This window comes from Falco cherrug, chromosome 5, assembly GCF_023634085.1.
Source record: "Falco cherrug isolate bFalChe1 chromosome 5, bFalChe1.pri, whole genome shotgun sequence".
Taxonomy (NCBI): Eukaryota; Metazoa; Chordata; class Aves; order Falconiformes; family Falconidae; genus Falco; species Falco cherrug.
In genome coordinates, this window is record NC_073701.1 from 77871560 (window position 1) to 77891047 (window position 19488).

Here is a 19488-nt window from a genome sequence, read left to right on the forward strand (position 1 = left end):
ACCCACGGGTGACGCCCCCCCAGCACCCATCGCCCCCCCCACATCCCCAGCGCCCGGAGGGGGCGTGCCTTCCCCGCCGCGGTCCCGCCTATTGCTTCTTTCCCGCCCAGCCACTGGCCCGCCGCGCTGTCACGCCCGCCTCCTGCCGGACGGGAGGAAGACGGTATGATTGACAGCGCGTTCCTCCAATGGGGTGCTAAGGGGGTGTTGCCCTCTCTGCCCCGCCCCGCCCAGATGCTGTACGGTGGCTGAGGGGGGCCGGAGGGGGGGGGGGGGCTCAGGAGGGCGCGGAGGGGTGAGGCGGGGGGGTGGCGAAGAGAAGGACACAGTTTGGGGGTGCAAAAGGGGGGTCCGTGGGGTGCACGTTTGGGCGTGCAATGGGGGTGTGAAGTGGTAAGGGGGGTGCAATGAGGAGGGGGCACAGTTTGGGGGTGCAGTAGGGGGTGCAATGGGAAGGGGGGTGCAATGAGGAGGGGGCACAGCTTGGGGGTGCAATGGAATGGAGGGGGTGCAATGAAGAGGGGTGCACAGTTTGGGGGTGCAAAGGGGAGTGAAATGGAAAGGGGGGTGCAAGGAGGAGAGTGGCACAGTTTGGGGGTGCAAAGAGGCATGCAATGAGAAGGGGGTGCACAGTTTGGGGGTGCAATGAGGAGGGGTGCACAGTTTGGGGGTGCAATGTAAACGGGGGTGCAAAGGGGGGGTGCAATGAGGAGGGGGTGCACAGTTTGGGGGTGCAAGGGGTGCGAAGGGGGTGCAATGGAAATGGGGGTGCAATGAGGAGGGGGTGCACAGTTTGGGGGTGCAATGAGGAGGGGTGCACAGTTTGGGGGTGCAAGGGGTGCAAAGGGGGTGCAATGGAAATGGTGCAATGAGGAGGGGGTGCACAGTTTGGGGGTGCAAGGGGTGCAGAGGGGGTGCAATGGAAATGGGGGTGCAATGAGGAGGGGGTGCACAGTTTGGGGGTGCAAGGGGTGCAGAGGGGGTGCAATGGAAATGGGGGGTGCAATGAGGAGGGGATGCACAGTTTGGGGGGCTCAGGTTGCCCCAGCCCCCCATAGCCCCCCCCCCCATTAACCCTTTCCCCGCCACCGCCGGCTCCGGGCTGCAGAGGGTTAAAGCCGGTCCCGGCGCTGAGTGACGGCGGCGACGGCCACCGCGGGAGGGGGGGGGGGGGGATGGGGGGGGGCGGGGGGGGCATTGGGGCCGGGCCCGGCCGCTCCGACCCTTTGTGTGGCGAGCGGGGAGCGGCAGCGCCGGGACCCCAGGTCCGGAGGGGCTGCGGGGCGGGGGGGGTGTGCAAAGGCGGGGGGGAGGGGGCTGTGCAATGCCGGGGGGGCTTTGCATGGTCGGGGGGGCTGTGCATGGTCCTGGGTGGGGGGGTTGCAGGGTCCTGGGGGGGCTGTGCAAGGTCGGGGAGGCTTTCCATGGTCCGGGGCGGGGGGGCTTTTAATGATACCGGGGGGTCTGTGCAAGGCTGGGGGCGCTGTGCAAGGCCGGGGGGGCTTTAAAATGCTGGGGGGCTTTACATGGTCGGGGGGGGGGGGCTGGGCTTTGCATGGTCCTAGGGGGGCTGTGCAAGGCCAGGGGGGCTTTGCATGGTCTAGGGGAGGGGGTTGCATGGTCCGGGGGGGCTTTGCATGGTCCTGGGGGGCTTTGCAGGGTCCTGGGGGGGCTGTGCAAGGCCGGGAGGGGGCTTTGCATGGTCGGGGGGGGGGGCGGGGATTTGTAAGGCCGGGGGGGGGAGTTGTTGCTTTGCAAAGCACCCGGGGCTTTTGGCAAAGGGGGGGGCACACTGCAAAGCCGAGGAGGGGGCTTTTGGGGGGGGTCCTGGGGGCTTTGCAAGGCCTGGGGCTGGGGGAAGGCACATGGCAAGGCTGGGGGGGGGAGCTTTGCAAAGGCCGGGGGGGGGGGACGCACTGCGGGGGTGGGGGGCATATTAGGTGGTGCTGGGGGCAGTTTGCAAAGCTGGGGGATCTGGGCTGGGGAGGGGCACACTGCAATGACCTGGGGGCTTTGCAAGCTGGGGGTGTGGTGGGGGTGTTGCATGCTTTTGGGGGGTGGGTTATAAGCTGGGGGGGGGGTGGGGCACATGGCATTGCAAGATTTGTGGGGCTTTTGCAAGGCTGGGAGTCAGCGGGGGTGGGGGGAGCTGTGGAGGGGGGGGGGGGGGGCTGCATTGCATGGTCCTGGGGGGGTGATTTACAAAACTGGGGGGCTGGGGGAGGGTCTTGCTAGCTTTGCAGAGCTTTTGCAAGTGGGGGGTGGTGGTGGTGAGGGAGGGGGTGCATGGCATGTTCCTGGGGGGGTCTCTGCAAGCTTGGGGGGGGTCCACATTGTATGGTCTTGGGGGGGAACTCTGCAAGCTTTGGGGGTGTCCAGCTGGAGGGTGAGGGGGGGCACACTGTATGGTCTGGGGGGGTGTGCTCATCACATGGTCCTGGGGGGGCTCTGCAAGCTTGGCTGGGGGGGGGTCCACCTTGCATAGTCCTCAGCAGGGGGGTTATAAAGCTGGGGGCCCAAAGCTGGGGGGGGGGGGGCTTTCTGCAAAGCCATGCCCTGCTCCCCACCTCGCAGACCCCCCCCTTCCACCCACTGCTTTGCAAAGCCCCCCCCGTTGCACCCCCCCCTGAGGGTTTTTTTGTGGTTTGTTTTTTTTTTTGGGGGGGGGGGGGGGCGACACGACACTCACAGTGACAGACGCAGCAGCATGGAGACCCCGACATCGCGACCCCCGCTGGCGACTGCAACCGGAGGGGGGGGCCCACCGGCAGCCCCCCGCCCCCAGCTCGGAGGACGCAGAGGGGCCCCCCCGGCGGTGCTCCCGGGGGGAGTGGGGACGTCGCTTGGTCCCGGGGTTCCCTGTTGGGGGGGGGGATGGCGGGGGCCGGCATCGAGCTGCGCCGGTTGCGGTTCCGGCAGTTCCGGTATCAGGATGCGCCGGGGCCGCGGGCCGTTTGGCGGCGGCTGCGGGAGCTGTCGCGGGGGTGGCTGCAGCCCGAGCAGCGCAGCAAGGAGCAGATGATGGAGCTGCTGGTGCTGGAGCAGTTCCTCAGCATCCTGCCCGAGGAGATCCAGAGCTGGGTCTGGGTCCGGCACCCCCAGTCCTGCGCCCAAGCCGTTGCCTTGGCCGAGAGTTTCCAGTTGGGACTGGGAGAGCCCGATGGGATGTGGGAGCAGCAGGTGAGGGGGGGGGGGCGCAGCCTGCTCCCTGGGGTGGGCAAGGAGTAGGCAGCCTCCTGGACCCCAAAATTGGGGATGACACCCACACACCCCCTTTTGAGCTTTGTGTTTAGGATTGATCCCACAGGACAGCCCAGAATTGGAAAGGCAGAGGGGTGGGGGTCCCAGGCACCCAGTCCCCTACCCCTACAGCCCCTAGGGGTCCCGGGCACCCAACTCCCCCCCCCCCCCCCCCCCCAACAGCCCCTGGGAGTCCTGGGCACCCAACTTCCCCCACCTTTACAGCCCCTGGGGGTCCCGGGCACCCAGTTCCCCCCCCAACAGCCCCTGGGGGTCCCGGGCACCCAGCTCCCCCACCCCTACAGCCCCTGGGGGGTGGTCCCAGGCATCCCACTCCCCTCTTCACCCCCCGGGTGCCCCTTTCTCCCTGGGTTCCGCAGGTGACGGTGCGCGTGAAGGTGGAGGAGGTGGCCCCAGGGGATGTGGAGGACCCCGAAGTGGCTGGGGACCCCCCAAGCCCCCCACCCGAGTCACCCCAGCTGCCCTCTGGGGATGGCTGGCAGGAGGAGGTGGCCCTGGGCAAGGTCAAGTGTGTCCCCAAGGAAGAGGAGCAGTGCCTGCAGGAAGCAGGTGAGGGGCTTGAGGAGAGAGACCCTGCACCACCACCACCACCACCCCCCCAAAAAAGGGGGGTGAAGAAGCCACTGTAGGAGCCAGGGGAGCTTGGAGGTGGGGGGGTACAGTCAGGTTCTCCCCATGGATGTTCTTCCTGGCTCTTCTTTGGGGTAGTTTTGGTCTTGGTGGAGGAGAAGTGGGAGAAAAAAAGGGGGGAAAGGGTCAAAAATGAGGTTCTGGCGCTGGGAAAACTCTTGGGGTGTTGAGGAAGGAGAAGGATGTGACCCCAAGATGGTCTCCAGATGGCGGTGCCACCACTTGGGAGCTTGAGCCCAGTTGTGGTGGGAGGAGAAAGGTCTCCTTGGGCTCCTACGCCAAAATGAATCCAGTGGAAGGGCTGGGAGATGTATCTGAGGTGAAGACAAGCTGATGATTGATGTCCCCCAGGAGCCTGGTGGCTCCAGGACTGGGTTCCTTCATCCCAGAGTTGTGACACGGGTGAAGGTGAGGTGGTGGCTGATGTCCCCCACAAGCCTGGTGGCTCCAGGATGGAGCTTCCTGGTCCCAGAGGAGATGCAATGTGGGTGGTGGGATGATGAGCTGATGGCTGATGTCCCCCATGAGCCTGGTGGCTCCAGGATGTGTCTCCCTGGTCCCAAAGGAGATGCAGCGTGGATGGTGGGATGATGACTGAAATTCTCCATGAGCCTGGTTTCTGTCCATGGTGGAACATGGAGCATCTCCCCCCTTGCTGGAGGAGATCTAGGGTGGTGGAGTTGGAGGAGAAGGGTGGTGTCCTCCCATGGAGAACCAACTCAAGAAGCTGCTTCTTCCCCCCACCCAGCAGGTCCCACCATGGTGAGCAGCGACCCAGAGGTGCCCATCTTGCAACGGCAAGACCTGCAGCACCCACCCAGCACCCTCCAGGATGTCCCAAGCGCCGCCACCCCAGCCCGGAGAGGGACCCACCGGCGACAGATCCCTCAGGATCCCACCACCTTCCCCCAACCCCTCCCCCAGGCTCTACCCAGACCAGTAGAAGCCACCGGGAGCCCAGCGAAGCCCTGGGTTAAGCGGGAACTGTCAGCGCAAGGGAAGGAGCGTCCATATCCCTGTGGTGAGTGCGGCAAGACCTTCGGGCGCTTGACCCACCTGAAGACCCACCAGCGAACCCACACGGGGGTCAAGCCCTACGCTTGCGGCACTTGCGGCAAGAGCTTTGGCCACCTCTCCACCCTGACCACCCACCAGCGTCTCCACACGGGCGAGCGCCCTTACGGCTGCGGCGCCTGCGGCAAGACCTTCACCAACCCCTCGGACCTCAACAAGCACCAGCGGTCGCACACGGGGTGAGCGGCCGTACCCCTGCGGTGCCTGCGGCAAACGCTTCAGCCAACAGTCCAACCTCACCATGCACCAGCGCAGCCACACGGAGGAGCGCCCCTACCCCTGCAGCGCCTGCAGCAAACGCTTCAAGTACTTGGCGGACCTGACGGTCCACCAGCGCTCGCATACAGGCGAGAGACCCTTCCCCTGCCCCCACTGTGGGAAGAGCTTCAGCAACAAGTCCTCCCTCGCCCGCCACACACGGATCCACGCTCGGGTGGCCTCCAGGGACAAGTGATGGGCGTGGGGGCGGTGGGGGGAGGATGAGGAAGCGGAGGCCGTGTCGTCCTGGTGGTGGTGGGGAGGACCATGGGGCGGGGTGGGCCTGGTGGGCACCCCGCGTGGATGGGGATGGGGGGGTTTGCTGGTTGGTGGGACGTAGGGGATGTGGATGGGGGTGATTTGCCGGGAGGAGGTGCAAAGTGGGTGGTGGGATGAGCAGTGATGTTCTCCATAAGCCTGGTGGCTCCAGGACTTGGTTCCCTCATCTCAGAGATGTGACACGCGTGAAGGTGAGGTGGTGGCTGATGTCGCCCACGAGCCTCTTGGCTCCAGGACTTGGTTCCCTGGTCCCAGACGAGATGCAACGTGGACAGTGGGATGATGAGCTGATGGCTGATGTTCTCCATGACTCTGGTGGCTCCAGGACTTGGTTCCCTGGTCCCAGAGATATGACACAGGTGAAGGTGAGGTGGTGGCTGATGTCCCCCATGAGCCTGGTGGTTTCAGGATGCAGCTTCCTGGTCCCAGAGGAGATGCAACGTGGACAGTGGGATGATGACTGACATTCTCCACGAGCCTGGTGGCTCCGTGACTTGGTTCCCTGGTCCCAGACGAATTGCAATGTGGACAGTGAGATGATGAGCTGATGGCTGATGTTCTCCATGACTCTGGCGGCTCTAGGACTTGGTTCCCTGGTCCCAGAGGAGATGCAACGTGGATGGTGGGATAAAGAGCTGATGGCTGATGTCCTCCATGATCCTGGTGGCTTCCTAGTCCTTCCCCCCTCTTCCTCCAGCCACCTCCACCCTGCCCCCCCCCCCCCAGGACCTCTTCCCTCTCTTCCAATTCCAACTCACCTTTTTTCCCCCTCTTGTTTTGTTTAGTTTTTTTTTATATATATATATATATATATTTATTCACCCCTTCCCTGGCCTTAAATTTCAGAGACCAACCTACCTCACCAGCCACTTGCCCTGCCCCTCCCCCATGTCCCCTCGCCCCATTTTTGCCCCCCTTTTTAGCCAATTTGCCGTGCTGCTTCACGGGGTTTATTTTAATTGCAGCATGCAATTAAATGTTGGTTGCGACCCAAATGCATCTGTGGCCCCAGCGCATGCAGTTGCAGCGATGCAGCACGGTGCTGCAGAGGTTTGCAACACAGCGCTGCCTGCAGATCTGGCCCTCCCCCCCCTCCCCCCAAGCTGTGGTGCATGCTTGCAGCATGCGATTGCAGGGATGCAGCGGGGTTGGGGCAGCGCTGCATGGTTGCAGCACACTGCCACGCAACGGGGCAACAGGGGTCGTGCCCTGGATGTGAGGTTAGTGTTGCAGCTGCAGCGGTGCTGCTGGTACAGCGTGCACAGCGTTGCACGGCAGGTTGTCTGCAGCTCTGTGCATTGTGTTTGTGCCGCAGCGTTGTGTTTGCAGTGCAGTGCAGCGCTTGCACTGCAGCGTTGCATTTGCAGTGCAGCACCAGGCTTGCACTGCAGCGTTGCATTTGCATTGCACTGCATTGCACTGCAGCGTTGCATTTGCATTGCACTGCATTGCACTGCAGCGTTGCATTTGCATTGCAGCATGGTGCTCGCACTGCAGCGTTGTGTTTGCATTGCACTGCATTGTACTGCAGTGTTGCATTTGCATTGCAACACCAGGCTTGCACTGCAGCATTGCCGTGCAGCGCAGCACTTGCACTGCAGCGTTGTGTTTGCATTGCAGCATGGTGCTCACACTGCAGCATTGCATTTGCATCACACCACCAGGCTGGCACTGCAGCATCACGTTTGCGTTGCAGCACCTGCACTGCCGCACTGCATTTGCATCACAGTGCCAGGCTCGCACTGCACTGTTGTGTTTGCCTTGCACTGCAGTGTTGCATTTGCAGTGCAGTGCCAGGCTTGCACTGCAGCATTGTGTTTGCATTGCACTACAGAATTGCATTTGCAGGGCGCTGCATTTCAGCAGGTCCTTGCAATGCACTGCACCCCCACCCCCCCACCCCCGAAGGAATCTGGGGTCCCCCCAGACCTCGACCCCTCCCAACCCCCCAACTTTCGCAGGGGATACCCCTCCCCCAGACCCCCCCAAATCCCCCTGGACCCCCCCCAACAGCCACTTCCCCACCCCCACCCCGGTGGGCGGGTCAGACCCCTCCCCACGCTCCCATTGGTTAGATCGCCTGTCACTCCTGCCTTGGCGGGAAGGGGGGGAGGGGTTTAACCCCTTGGGTGCGGGGTGGGGGGTCCAGCCCCCATCCCATTGGGATGAGTGGTTGCCTTCGCGTTCCTTTACTTGGGAATTTTTTTTTTCCTGATTTCTCACCCTTTTTCCTTAGAAAATTAAATTTTTGGGGAATGTTTTCAGAATTTTTATTTTTATTTTTTTTGCTCTGCAACTATTTTTCATGACATGCAAGAAAAATTAAAAAAAAAAAAAAAGAAAAGGAAAATGATGCTCATCTGAGGAAGGATCCGCCACTGGACCAGGTTGGGAGGAAAATCAGGTGGAAAAAAGAAAAACACCATAAGAAACGCTGTTTTTTGCCATTCTGCACCGTTTTGGGGTTAAATCAGGGGAAAAAAGCCAAAATCCAGATCGCCAATGTGATGGTTTTTTGCTTTCTGTATCGTTGGTGTGGGTTTTTTTGGGTGAAACGGGGGTTATTTTGGAGCAAATGGAAAATAAAGATGAAAAAAATTGATTTTTCCGCTTTCTGTGGTGGTGCCGTCTCGTTTTGGAGCTGCAAAAATGAAAAATAGGGAAAAAAAATTTTTTTAAAAAGTGTTTTCCTGGATTGCAGGTTGCTGCCATCCTGGTTTGGAGCGGGATGGTGGGTTTTTAGGGCGAGGAAATCAAAATAAAGAGAAAATAAAAGAAAATAAAGAACCAAAAAAATGAGATTGCACAATAAAACCACGTGGCATCACGTTCCGCATCCCGACGGAATATTCCGGAAGGCGCCATCCCTACGGCTGGCAGGGTAGGATGTCGGTGATGGGCCAGCACCCCGTGACCTTGGGGCGGACGCCCACCACCGCCCGGCTGTGAGCCCACCCGGTGACCCCCACACGGTGCCGTTGGCCGTCGGTGAACTGGCGGATGAGTTGAGCAGCGAAGGGGACACGAACATCCACGCGATGCCCTTCCAAGGCCACCGCGCACGCCATGCGGGGCCGCAACTCCTCCTCCACTGTGTGCGTGCGGACGACGTACTCACCAGCACTGGCTCCACCGACCCAAGGGATGTCGGTGACATTGGTGACCCCCCAGCCCATCCCGTTGAAGGCCAAGAGGGCCGTTCGCAAGACCCCGTGGATGGTGGCCAAGACCCTGTGGTCCATCTGCCAGTTGTGCTCCCTCTCCGTCACCTCCTCCATGGTGATGGTTTTCCTCATCCCTTGACAGCCTTCGTTCCTCACCGTGGTCTTCATCACTGTGATGTCCTCCCTGTTCTCCACCGCCTGGCTCATGTTGTAACGGACGTCGGAGATGGTGACGTCCGCTGGGCCCTTCTTCACCACCAAGACTTGGTACCACTTGTACCACACCTCCTCACCGTCCACCATGACGAAAAGAGCCCTTTGGTCCTTGGAGACCTTGCCCAAACCATACTGGTTCCTCCCAACGAAGACGTCAACGGATGGACAACCTTCCACGGCATTCTTGGGCACGCTGCCAAAAGAGTCGGCCACCCAATCCAAGGCCTCAAAACCTCCCACGTTGACCAACACCTTGAAGTCATGGGTGCTCCATTCCCATTCTCCATACGGGAAGAAGCACAAGGGACCGCGCTGGGGGACATAGGCGCCGGTGTTGCAACCCCACCGTTGGGTGGAGCAGACGTACTCGGTCCTATTGGCATAGGCATTCCAGTTGGAGACGGCGTCGGCGGGCAGGTGGCCCTCGAAGGGCACCCACTTCAGGTAGGATGGGGGGGTCCTCATCCCGCTTCCTCCGGTAGAGGCCCCAGCTGGTGTCTGCTGGGAAAAAAATGATGGGATTTGGGGAAAATTCCAACATCACCCCACCCCATTGGCCCAAAGCGACGTCCTACGGAGACAATAGGAGGAGACAGTGTTTCTGTTTTCTCATTTCTCACCATCCCACTCAATTTTTAATTAATCATTTTTTTAAAAAAATTAAATGTTAATTAATCTCCTCCAAACTGAGCCTGTGTTGCCCACGATGGGAGCAGGCCCAGAGTCTCCCCAAGGTCACCCCAACCCACCAGTCGTTACGTTGGATTTTCACCCCGTCGCGGCCAGGGAAGGGAAGGGAGAGGCTGGGTGGGCACCCAACAGCCACCCAAGGTCCACTCACCTGGGGCGGGGCGTGGGGGTCCCCGGCCCGTCACTCCCAGCAGCGAGGGTCTGGCCACTCCACCATCCCCATGGCTCCCTGGGCTGAGGAAGAGGAGGGCAGCAGCGAGGAACAGCTGCGGGGAGAGCAGGGGAAGCGTCACCCCACCAGGCGCCCCTCCCCCACTGGCGGCTGCAGGCCGGGGGGGGCTGGTGGCCAGGGCCAGACCCCCCCGGGGCTGTTGGGGTGACATCGCGCCCGGATGGGGGGTGGATTTGTAAAGGGGCTGAGGGGCTGGGGAACACAACGCAGCACCCACCATCACTGCCTTTTTAAATTTTATTATGCATCTATTATTTTTTTAAAAAAAAATATTATACATATACCTATTTCTTAAAAATTTTATGTATATTTAAAAAAATATTATACATAACTTATTATTTTAAATTTCATTATACATATATTTAGTTTTTTAGAAATTTCATATGTATATTTATGTTTTCAAAAAATTTATTATATTTATTTTTTTAGAAATTTCATTACATGTATATTAATTTTTAAAAATTTTATTATATTTTTAAAAAATTATATGTATAATTTATTTTTCATAAAAATCATACATCTATTTTTTTAGAAATTTTATTATACATGTATTTATTTTTTTAAAAAAGTACTATACATGTATTTATTCTTTAAAAATTTTTATTATATGTGTATTTATTTCTTTTAAAATTTTTATTATGCATCTATTTATTTTTAAAAATTTTTATTATACTTATATTGTTTCAAAAAATATACATAATTTTAATTTTATTATACCCATATTTATTTTTTAAAAAAATATTATATGCATATTTATTTTTTTAAAAAAGTATACGTATATTTATTGTTTAAAAATTTTATTAGAAGTACATATTTTTAAAATTTTATTATGTAGATTTTTTTTAAAAAAAATTATACGTGTATTTATTTTTTTTAAAAAAATTATACATATATTAATTTTTTAAAAACAACTATTATATATAACTTTTTAAAAAATATATATATTTTTAATTTCCTAGGCGCTAGGCAGCATCCATTTTGCCCCCCGAAGGAATTAAAAATCCCTCAAATACCCCCACGGCCACCCCGCCCCTGCCACACCTCACACGCCGGCATCCCACGGCACCTCCGGCGGCCACGATCTCAATCCCTATTTTTAATAAATAAATTGATTAATTGCAGCAGCCCCACACCCCATCCCCCCCAAACCAGCCCCCAACGCTCCCGTCTTCGCAGACGCTGACTCCAGGGGGCTCCCTAACACCCCCAGCCCCACATTTTGGGGCAAAACCCAACGATTTAGAGGCAAAAACCCAACGATTTGGGGGTAAAACCCAACAATTTGGGGTTAAAACCCAACAATTATAGGACAAAACCCAACGAAGTGGGGTCAACCCCAACGATTATGGGGCAAAACCCAACAATTCTGGGATAAACCCCAACGATTTTGGGACAAAACCGAACGATTTGGGGTAAACCACAACGATTATGGGACAAAACCCAACAATTTGGGGTAAAACCCAATGATTTGGGGTAAAACCCAACGATTATGGGACAAACGATTTGGGGCAAACCCCAACGATTTTGGGGCAAAACCAAACGATTTGAGGACAAACCCAATGGGTTTTGGGTAAACCCCAACAATTTGGGACAAACTCCAACAATTTGGGGGAAAACCCAATGATTTTGGATAAAACCCAACAATTATGGGACAAAACCCAACGATATGGAGGCAAAACCCAACGATTTGGGGTAAACCCCAACGATTATGGGACAAAAACCCAACGATTTTGGGTAAAACCTAACGATTTGGGGTTTTTCAGGGGGGTTTTCCCCCCGCCCCCCAGTTTGCACTCTCTACCTTGCCGCTGCTCCCACTCCAGGATCAATCCCTTTATTTTTGGGGTGTTTTTTAGTCTTTTTTGGTCACTTCCAGGCGGGAGGGGGTTTTCCAGCGTGTCGAGCTTGGTCCAGGGATGCATGAACCTTGGAAAGGGCAAAGTCTGAACAGAAAAAAATGTGTAAATAAATGCAAAAAAACCCAAAGAACAACAAGGGGGGAAGGAGAAGGAGGAACGTTATCAGGAATTTGGCAATTTTTTTTTTTTTTTTTAAATATAGCAATTTTAAATTTTTTTCATTCAAAAATATGTTAATAAATGCAAAAAACAAACAAACAAAAGGGGGGGGGGAGGGAGGACCGTTATCAGAAATTTGGCAATTTTTCTGGTTTTTTTTTCAAATACAGCATTTTTTATTTCTTTTTCAATCAAAAATATGTTAATAAATGAAAAAAAAACAACAAAAGAAGAGGGGGGGAGGGGAGGAAAGCCTGTTATCAGAAATTTGGCAAAATCCTCGCCAGACACAAATGCCACAAATGCGAAATTTGGGTTTTTTTTCCCCAAAAAAGGGGGTTTTCGCAGCAAGGCCACAGCAGTTTGGGGGGGGGGGGGGGTTGCCCCCCCTCCCCCCCCCATGCGCTGGTGCTGCCCTACCCCATGGCGATTCCTCATCTGCCCCAAAATGTTGGGTTTTAGGGAGGAAATGGGATGGTTTGGTGGTTTGGCATCAAATTGGGAGACCCCCACCCAGAAGGCCCCTGGCACCCAGGATGTCCCATCAAGGAAGGACCCCAGCAGAAGGGACCCCCACCCAGGAGGGACCCTGAGACCCCGCACCCAGGAGGGACCCTGGCCCTCGGGACACCCCAGTGCCCAGGACCCCCCACCCAGGAGGGACCTCGGCGCTTGGGACCCCCCACCTAGGAGGGACCCCAGCACCCGGGCCCCCCACCCAGGAGGGACCCCAGCATATGGAACCCCAGCACTCAGGACCCCCCACCCAGTAAAGACCCCAGCAACCAGGACCCCCACCCCACAAGCAACCCCAGCACCCGGGCCCCTGACCCAGTAAGGACCCCCCCACCCACGAGGGACCCCAGCACCCGGGCCCCCCACCCAGGAGAGACCCCCCACCCAGGAGGGATCCTGGCACTCAGGACCCCCCAGCGCCCAGGACCCCCCACTCAGGAGGGACCTCAGCGCCTGGGACCCCCAGCCAGGAGGGACCCCAGCACCCAGGCCCCCCACCCAGGAGGACCCCCAGCACCTGGGACCCCCCACCCAGGACCCCCACCCGGAGGGACCCCAGCACCCAGGCCCCCCCACATTCCCCCCCATCCCAGTGCCCCAACCCCACAGCAGCTGCCAGTGGACCCCTCCCTTACATGCCCCCCCCCCCCCTCCCCAGTGCTCTCAGTCCCAAACTGGGTGGCACTGGGCACCCCCCAGGAAGCAGCCGGGGGGAGGCAGCAGGTACCAATATGCAGCCTTTATTGCCCCAGTTCAACTGCCCGGGGGGGGGGCAAATACCCCCAAAAAGGGCAAATACCCGGGGGGGGGGAAGTGCAAATACCCCAAGATGGGGCAAATAATAGAAAGATGGGGGCAAAGAGCTCCCGGGGGGGGGCAAAACACCCCAAGAGAGAGTCAGTAACCAAGACCAAGGGGGCAAATACCCCCGGGGGGGGTCAAATGCCCCAGAAGAAGGGGGCAAATAATCCTGCAGAGGGTGCAAATACCCCTGGAGAGGGGAAATAACCCTGGAGAGGGGAAATAACCCTGGAGAGGGGGCAAGTACCGGGGGGGTCCACATACCCGGGGGGGACACAAATAAACCTGGAGAGAGGGCAAAATATCCCTTGGGGTGGGGCAAATACCCCTGGAGAAGGCGTAAATAAGCCGGGGGGGGGAGAGAGGGGTGCAAATACCCCTGGGGTGGGAAATACCCCTGGAGAGGGGGCAAATAGCCTGGGGGGGGAAAATACCCCTGGAGAGGGAGCAAATACCACCGGGGGGGGGGGGGAAATATCCCTGGAGAGGGGGCAAATACCCCCAGCGGGGCAAATAACCGGGGGTGTGTGTCAAGGCCTGATGAGCCCCCCCCAACCCAGAAAGAGGGGCTGGGCAGGGTCAAAGGTCACTGGGGGTCAGCCTTGGGAGCAGCCACAGGTCACCAGAGGTCAAGGCCAGAGGTCACCATGAGGCCAAGGAGAGGTCAGGGGCAGTGGGTTGCTGTTGGCCAAGGTCAAAGGTCACTGCAGGGGTCAGGGTGGTGCCTGCAGGTCACACGGGGCAGCTCCAGGGTCGCTGAGGTCAACCCTGGGGTCGTAGGGTGATGGGGTGAACCCCAGGGTGGCAGAGCAGCAGGAGTCAAACCCCACGGTCACAGGGTGCCGGGGGGAGGGGGTCGAGTTGTGGGTCAAGGGTCAGAGGTCAAAGGTCAGTCCCGGCGCAGGTTCTTGAGCCGCTCCTCCAGGTCAGCGTCAGCATCAGCCAGCGCAGCTGCGGCCTCGGGTGCTCGCCCCTCCCCCGCTGCCAGCGACCCTCCCGGAAGGGGCAGGGCTAGGGGCAAAGGGCAGAGGTCAGGGGGTCACCACCTTCCATCTCCCCCTCCCCAGATACCCCACGTACCCCCCCAGACCGCAAATACCCCCCCCACCCCCCCCATAACACCCCTGGGCCCCCCCAAAATGCCCCCCCCCCCACCTGCATCCACCACCTATTGCCCCCCACCCACCCCCCCAGAACCCCCCCCCACCCCCCCCCGCCTCCCCAATCCCCCCCCAGGGCCCTTTAAATACACCCCAAAATGCCCCTCAGCCCCTTAACTACCCCCCAAATGCCCCCCCAGGCTTGGATCTACCACGTATTGGCCCCCCCAGACCCCACAGTACCCTCTACCTCCAAAATGTGCCCGCCCCCCCAGCTCTCCAATGCCCCTCAGGGCCCTTTAACCCCCTCCCTCCACTTAAATACATATTTACCAGACAGGTTTAATATCTATTTAAGTAAATAAATAAAAATAAAAATAAATAAAATAAATGATACCAAATATTTTAAATATATATTCAAATACTCAAAATACCCCCCCAGCCCCACTCACTCGCCAGCTCATCGGTGAGGTTCAGTCCCAGCTCATCCAGCACTTGTGACACCACTGCGTCGCTGCAGGGGGGGGACAAGGGGGTCAGGGGTGACACTGGGACTCCCCCCAAATCCCCTGACCCCTCCCAGCACCCCCTGAGCTGCTCTGTCCCCCCGCCAACGGGTCCTCAACCTTCCCAGTGTCCCATATCTCCCTCCCTGTCATTGTCCCCTATGTGTCCCCCAACCTCCCCAGCCCACCCAGGGTGTCCCCATATGTCCCCCCAAGTCTTCAGCCCCCGTGTCCCCCCTTTCCCACCACCTCGTGCCCGCTGTGCCCCTCCCCCACAACACCCCCACCTCGTCCCCACAATCCCCATATCCCCACATCTCTGTCCCCTCGTGTCCCCCCAGCCTTGTCCCCCAAATCCCAATCCCCACGACCCCCATGTCCCCATGTCTCTGCCCCTTCGTGTGTCCCCCCACATCCCCCAAATCCCCGTCCCCATGACCCCCATGTCACCACAAACCCCCCCATCCCCTTGTCTGTCCCCTCGTGTCCCCCCGTCCCCCAAATCCCCATCCCCACGACCCCATGTCCCCATATCCCCACATCTCTGTCCCCTCGTGTCCCCCCTACATCCCCCAAATTCCTGTCCCCCACGACCCCCATGTCCCATCTCTGTTCCCTCGTGTGTGTCCCCCGTCGTCCCCAAATCCCTGTCCCCATGACCCCCACGTCCACACATCTCTGTCCCCACCTCCCCACGTCCCCTTCTCATGTCCCACCCCAGCGTCCCATCACCCATGACCCCCTCCCCTCACTGCGCCCACCCCCACTCCCCCCCTATTCCCACCTCTCCTCCTCATCGTCCTCGTCCCCCATGGCATCATCAATGGCGTCGTTCATCAGCTCCTCCTTCATGTCCATGATTTCCGCCTGCTTCTCAAATTCCATCATGATCTTCTGGATCTGTGGCAGCTTCAGCTGGGGAACACAGGAACACAGCATGTGGCACGTGGGGATGTCCCCGTGGCCACTTCAGGCACCTCACAGTAGCCACAGCCTTGGCTATGTCCCCGTGGCCACTTCAGGCAGCTCACGGTGGCCACAGCCTTGGCTATGTCCCTGTGGCCACCTTGGGCAGGTTGTGGTGGCCACAGCCTTGGCTATGTCCCCATGGCCACCTTGGGCAGCTCGCAGTGGCCACAGCCTCAGCTACATCCCCGTGGCCACCTCGGGTGGTTTGTGGTGGCTATGGTCTTGGGACATCCTCATGCCCACTTTGAGTAGCTTCCGGTGGCCATGGCCTTGGACAGCTCGTGGTTGCCACAGTCTCATGGACCACCTCATTGCCACCCCCAAGAAGCTTGTGGTGGCCATGGCTACAGGAATATCCCCCTGAGGCTGCTGCTGGTAGCCATGGTCTTGGGGACATCTTCATGGGTGGCCTAGGGCAACCTGCGGTGACCAGAGCCTTGGGGGTCTCCCCTGGGGCTGCTCATGGTGGCCACAGTCCTTGGGATGTCCTCGTGGCCACTGCCAAGGCAGCTCATGGTGGCCACAACTCAAGGACATCCCTGTGGAGCATCTCACAGTGGCCACAACCTTGGGGACATCCCGCCCAGGCACCCACCTGCCGGTTCATGGTGGCCATGGCCTTGGTGACACCCTTCATTGCCTGGGCCATGGAGTTGTTGGATTTGAGGGTCTGGATTTTGAGGGACACGGCCTGGACATTGGCCCTCATGGTAATGAACTTCTTCACATAGCGCCGCGTCCGCACCAGGTCCTTCGCCATGATCTTCACCGCATCCTGAAGGATAGGGGGGACAGAGGGACAACATCAAGTGTCCATCAGGTTCCCCAAGAGGCCTAGGGGACTTCCAGGGACCCCTCTGTGTCCCTCCGGTGGTCCCCTCACCATCATCTCCACAACTGCCTGGTCTCCTTGTACCCCATGTGGTCACCTGGGGACCCCCATGGACCTGCTCTGTCCCCTGCCATGACCCCTGGTCCTCTCCAAGACTCATGTCCCTGCTGTGTCCCCTCATCCCTCCGTGGTCCCCAGTCACTCCCCCCCCCAGCATTCAAGTCCCCTCCACAGTCCTATGGCTGCCTCTGTGGTCCTCCAGGTCCCCGCCATGTCCCCTGGTCCCCACCATGTTCCCTTGTCCCCATAACAGCCCCCTGGAGCCCTCTGCACCCCTTGGTCCCCACCAAGTGTCCTGGTCACCACCATGCCCCTGGTCCCCCCCATGTCCCCTGGAGTTCTCTGCACCCCTCGATCCCCTCTGTGACCCCTGGTCCCCACCATGTCCTCTGGTCCCTGTAACAGTCCCCTGGAGCCCTCTGCACCCCTTGGTCCCCACCACATGTCCTGGTCACCACCAGGTCCCCTCTGTGTCCCCTGATCCCCACCATGTCCCCTGGTCCCCATAATAGCCCCCCGGAGCCCTCTGCACCCCCTGGTCCCCCGTCACGTCCCCACTGTGTCCCCTGGTCCCCTCCACGTCCCCTAGACCCCATAACAGGCCCCCTGGAGCCCTCTGCACCCTTCAGTCCCCACCAAACGTCCTGTTGCCCTCCGTGTCCCCCGGCGCTGTCCCCCTCACCATCTGTCCTGCTTAGCCATCTTCTTGATGTCAACGATGATCTTCTTCTCCTGCGCCTCCAGCTTCTGGCGCTCACGGTCGAGCTCCCGCATGGCACGGGCCAGCGCCCGCTGGTTCTGCCGCAGCAGCTCCTCCGGCGTCTTGCGGCGCCCAAACAGCAGGTCCATGGTGGCAGCGGCACCTGGGGGGACACAGGGGGGACATGGGGACGTGAGGGATGTGGCTGGGGCACGGGTGAGAGGGGACATGGGGGGGATGGGAAATGGAGTGGATAGGGGGCACAGGGACATGGTGGGACATGGAGATGGGGGATACAGGGACATGGGGGATACAGGGACACGGGGGGACACAGGGACATGGGGGGACATGGGTATGCGGGATATGAGGGACACAGGGACATGGTGGGACATGGATATGGGGGGACACAGGGATATGGAGGACACAGGGACATGGGGGGACACAGGGACATGGGGGGACATGGGTATGGGGGATATGAGGGACACAGGGACATGGACATGGGGAATACAGGCACATGGGGGAACACAGGGACATGGTGGGACATGGGCATGTGGTGGCTCATGGGTGGACACAGCAGGACATGGCTATGGGGCACACAGGGACATGAGGGGGAACAGGGACATGGATATGGGTGGATATGGCAGGACATGGATATGGGGGACACATGGATATGGGGGACACAGGGACATGGGAGGACACAGGGACATAGATATGGGGGACATGGGGGGACACAGATACGGGGGACATCGGGGGGATGCAGGGGGACAAGGATACGGGGGGGACAGGGGACCTGGTGGGACACGGATATGGGGGACATGGGGGGGGGACACAGGAAGGTGGTGGGACACGGGCACGTGGTGGGGACAAGGGGGACATGGGGACAGGGATACGGGGGGACACAGGGATGTGGGGGGACACGGAGAATGTGGGGGGCACGGAGGGGGTGACGCGGACACTATGGGGACACGGGGGACGTGGGGGAACTCGGCCCGCTCCTCCCTGTGGTCCTCCCGGGCACCGGGCCCCTTCTAGCCCCCACCCTGGCTCTATGGTTCTCCTGGTAACAGGCCCCACTGCGGCCCCCCATGGTCCTCCCGGTACCGGACCGCTCCAGCCCACTCCCCCGGCTCTGTGACCCCCGGTACCGGGCCGCTTCAGCCCATCCCCCCGGCTCTGTGACCCCGGTACCGGGCCGCTCCAGCCCGCACCCCCGGCTCTGCGACCCCGGTACCGGGCCGCTCTGTCCCCCCCGCCACTCTCTATGACCCCCGGCGGCCTGTCCCGGCCCCTCACCCCCGCTCCTTCCGCACCTCCCGGCCTCTCCCGCGCACTTCCGCAAACTTTGTGACGTCACCCGTGTGTCGATCACGTGACCCCACGCCACGGCCACGCCCTTCCGGAAGGAAACCAAAGGGCACTTCCTTTCTGGGGGAGGCATCGAGAGGGGCGGCCAGAGAGGCTCCCAGGGGTGAGGGCAGCCCCTGGCGGCCGGGATGTACTGGGACGGACGAGAGGGCACTGGGACAGACTGGGGGATACTAGGAGAGATGCGTGAAGGCACTAGGATGGACTGGGACAGACTGGGACGGACTGAGGGGCACTGAGATGGCCTGGGGAGTTACTGGGACAGAGGTGGCACTGGGATGGAGGGGGCTACTGGGATAGACTGAGGGATACTGGGAGAGATGGGCGATGGCACTGGGATGGACTGGGACGGCACTGGAACAGAGGTGGCACTGGGACACGGCTGAGGGATACTGGGAGAGTTGGGGGAGGGCGCTGGGATGGACTGGGGGCTAATGGGACATAATGGAGAGCACTGGGATGGGGAGCTCAGGGGAGCCAGAGAATATACTGGGGGGACTGAGATGAGATGGGACTTTACTGGGAAGCACTGGATGTACTGGGGGAAAACTGAAGCAGGCTGCAGGCACTGGGAGACACTGGGCCGACTGGGGGCAACTGGGAGGCAGTGTGGGAGCTGATAGTGGGCATACTGGAAGCCCTAGGACCAGGAGCTAGGTATACTGGGCACACTGGGATTGGGAACTGGCTGTACTGGGAGCCATGAAGAAGGGAACTGGCCATACCGGGAACCACAATACTGCTAACTGGGCACACCAACATCTCTGCAGCAGGAAACTGGGCGCACCAACCACAGGCCAAACTGGAAACATCCCCT

At 59.0% G+C, this 19488-nt stretch overlaps 3 protein-coding genes across 7 annotated transcripts; 1 reads left to right on the forward strand and 2 right to left on the reverse strand.

Annotated features, from left to right (window-relative positions):
- Nucleotides 1–2873: 2873 nt before the first annotated feature.
- On the forward strand, nt 2874–6160 carry LOC102052419 (zinc finger and SCAN domain-containing protein 21-like). 3 transcript variants are annotated; one of them, XM_055712305.1, is made up of 4 exons: nt 2874–3180; nt 3621–3810; nt 4640–4912; nt 5047–5423. In XM_055712305.1, the coding sequence occupies exons 1-4, from the start codon at nt 2875–2877 to the stop codon at nt 5286–5288; spliced, it is 1011 nt and encodes a 336-aa protein (XP_055568280.1). In that variant the 5' UTR covers nt 2874; the 3' UTR covers nt 5289–5423. The 3 variants fall into 3 exon arrangements, with proteins under 3 accessions (XP_055568280.1, XP_055568281.1, XP_055568282.1); XM_055712306.1 differs by having other exon boundaries at nt 4643–4912; XM_055712307.1 differs by having other exon boundaries at nt 4640–6160.
- Nucleotides 6161–8007: 1847 nt separating this feature from the next.
- On the reverse strand, nt 8008–12543 carry LOC102052249 (natterin-4-like). Of its 3 annotated transcripts, none has more exons than XM_055712304.1 (4): nt 11606–12540; nt 10846–10894; nt 9724–9838; nt 8008–9383 (listed from the first exon to the last, which is right to left on the reverse strand). In XM_055712304.1, exon 4 carries the CDS (start codon nt 9345–9347, stop codon nt 8370–8372), a length of 978 nt encoding a protein of 325 aa, XP_055568279.1. In that variant the 5' UTR covers nt 9348–9383; nt 9724–9838; nt 10846–10894; nt 11606–12540; the 3' UTR covers nt 8008–8369. The 3 variants fall into 3 exon arrangements, with proteins under 3 accessions (XP_055568279.1, XP_055568277.1, XP_055568276.1); XM_055712302.1 differs by having other exon boundaries at nt 8008–9380; nt 11606–12538; XM_055712301.1 differs by lacking the exon at nt 9724–9838 and having other exon boundaries at nt 8008–9380; nt 11606–12543.
- A 519-nt stretch (nt 12544–13062) lies between these two features.
- CHMP2A (charged multivesicular body protein 2A) lies at nt 13063–19449 on the reverse strand. The gene is given in 6 exon segments (XM_055712315.1): nt 13063–14150; nt 14692–14753; nt 15530–15660; nt 16310–16489; nt 17243–17469; nt 18617–19449. Coding segments are annotated over 5 exon segments (708 nt in total). The 5' UTR covers nt 17456–17469; nt 18617–19449; the 3' UTR covers nt 13063–14028.
- Between the last annotated feature and the right edge of the window lie 39 nt (nt 19450–19488).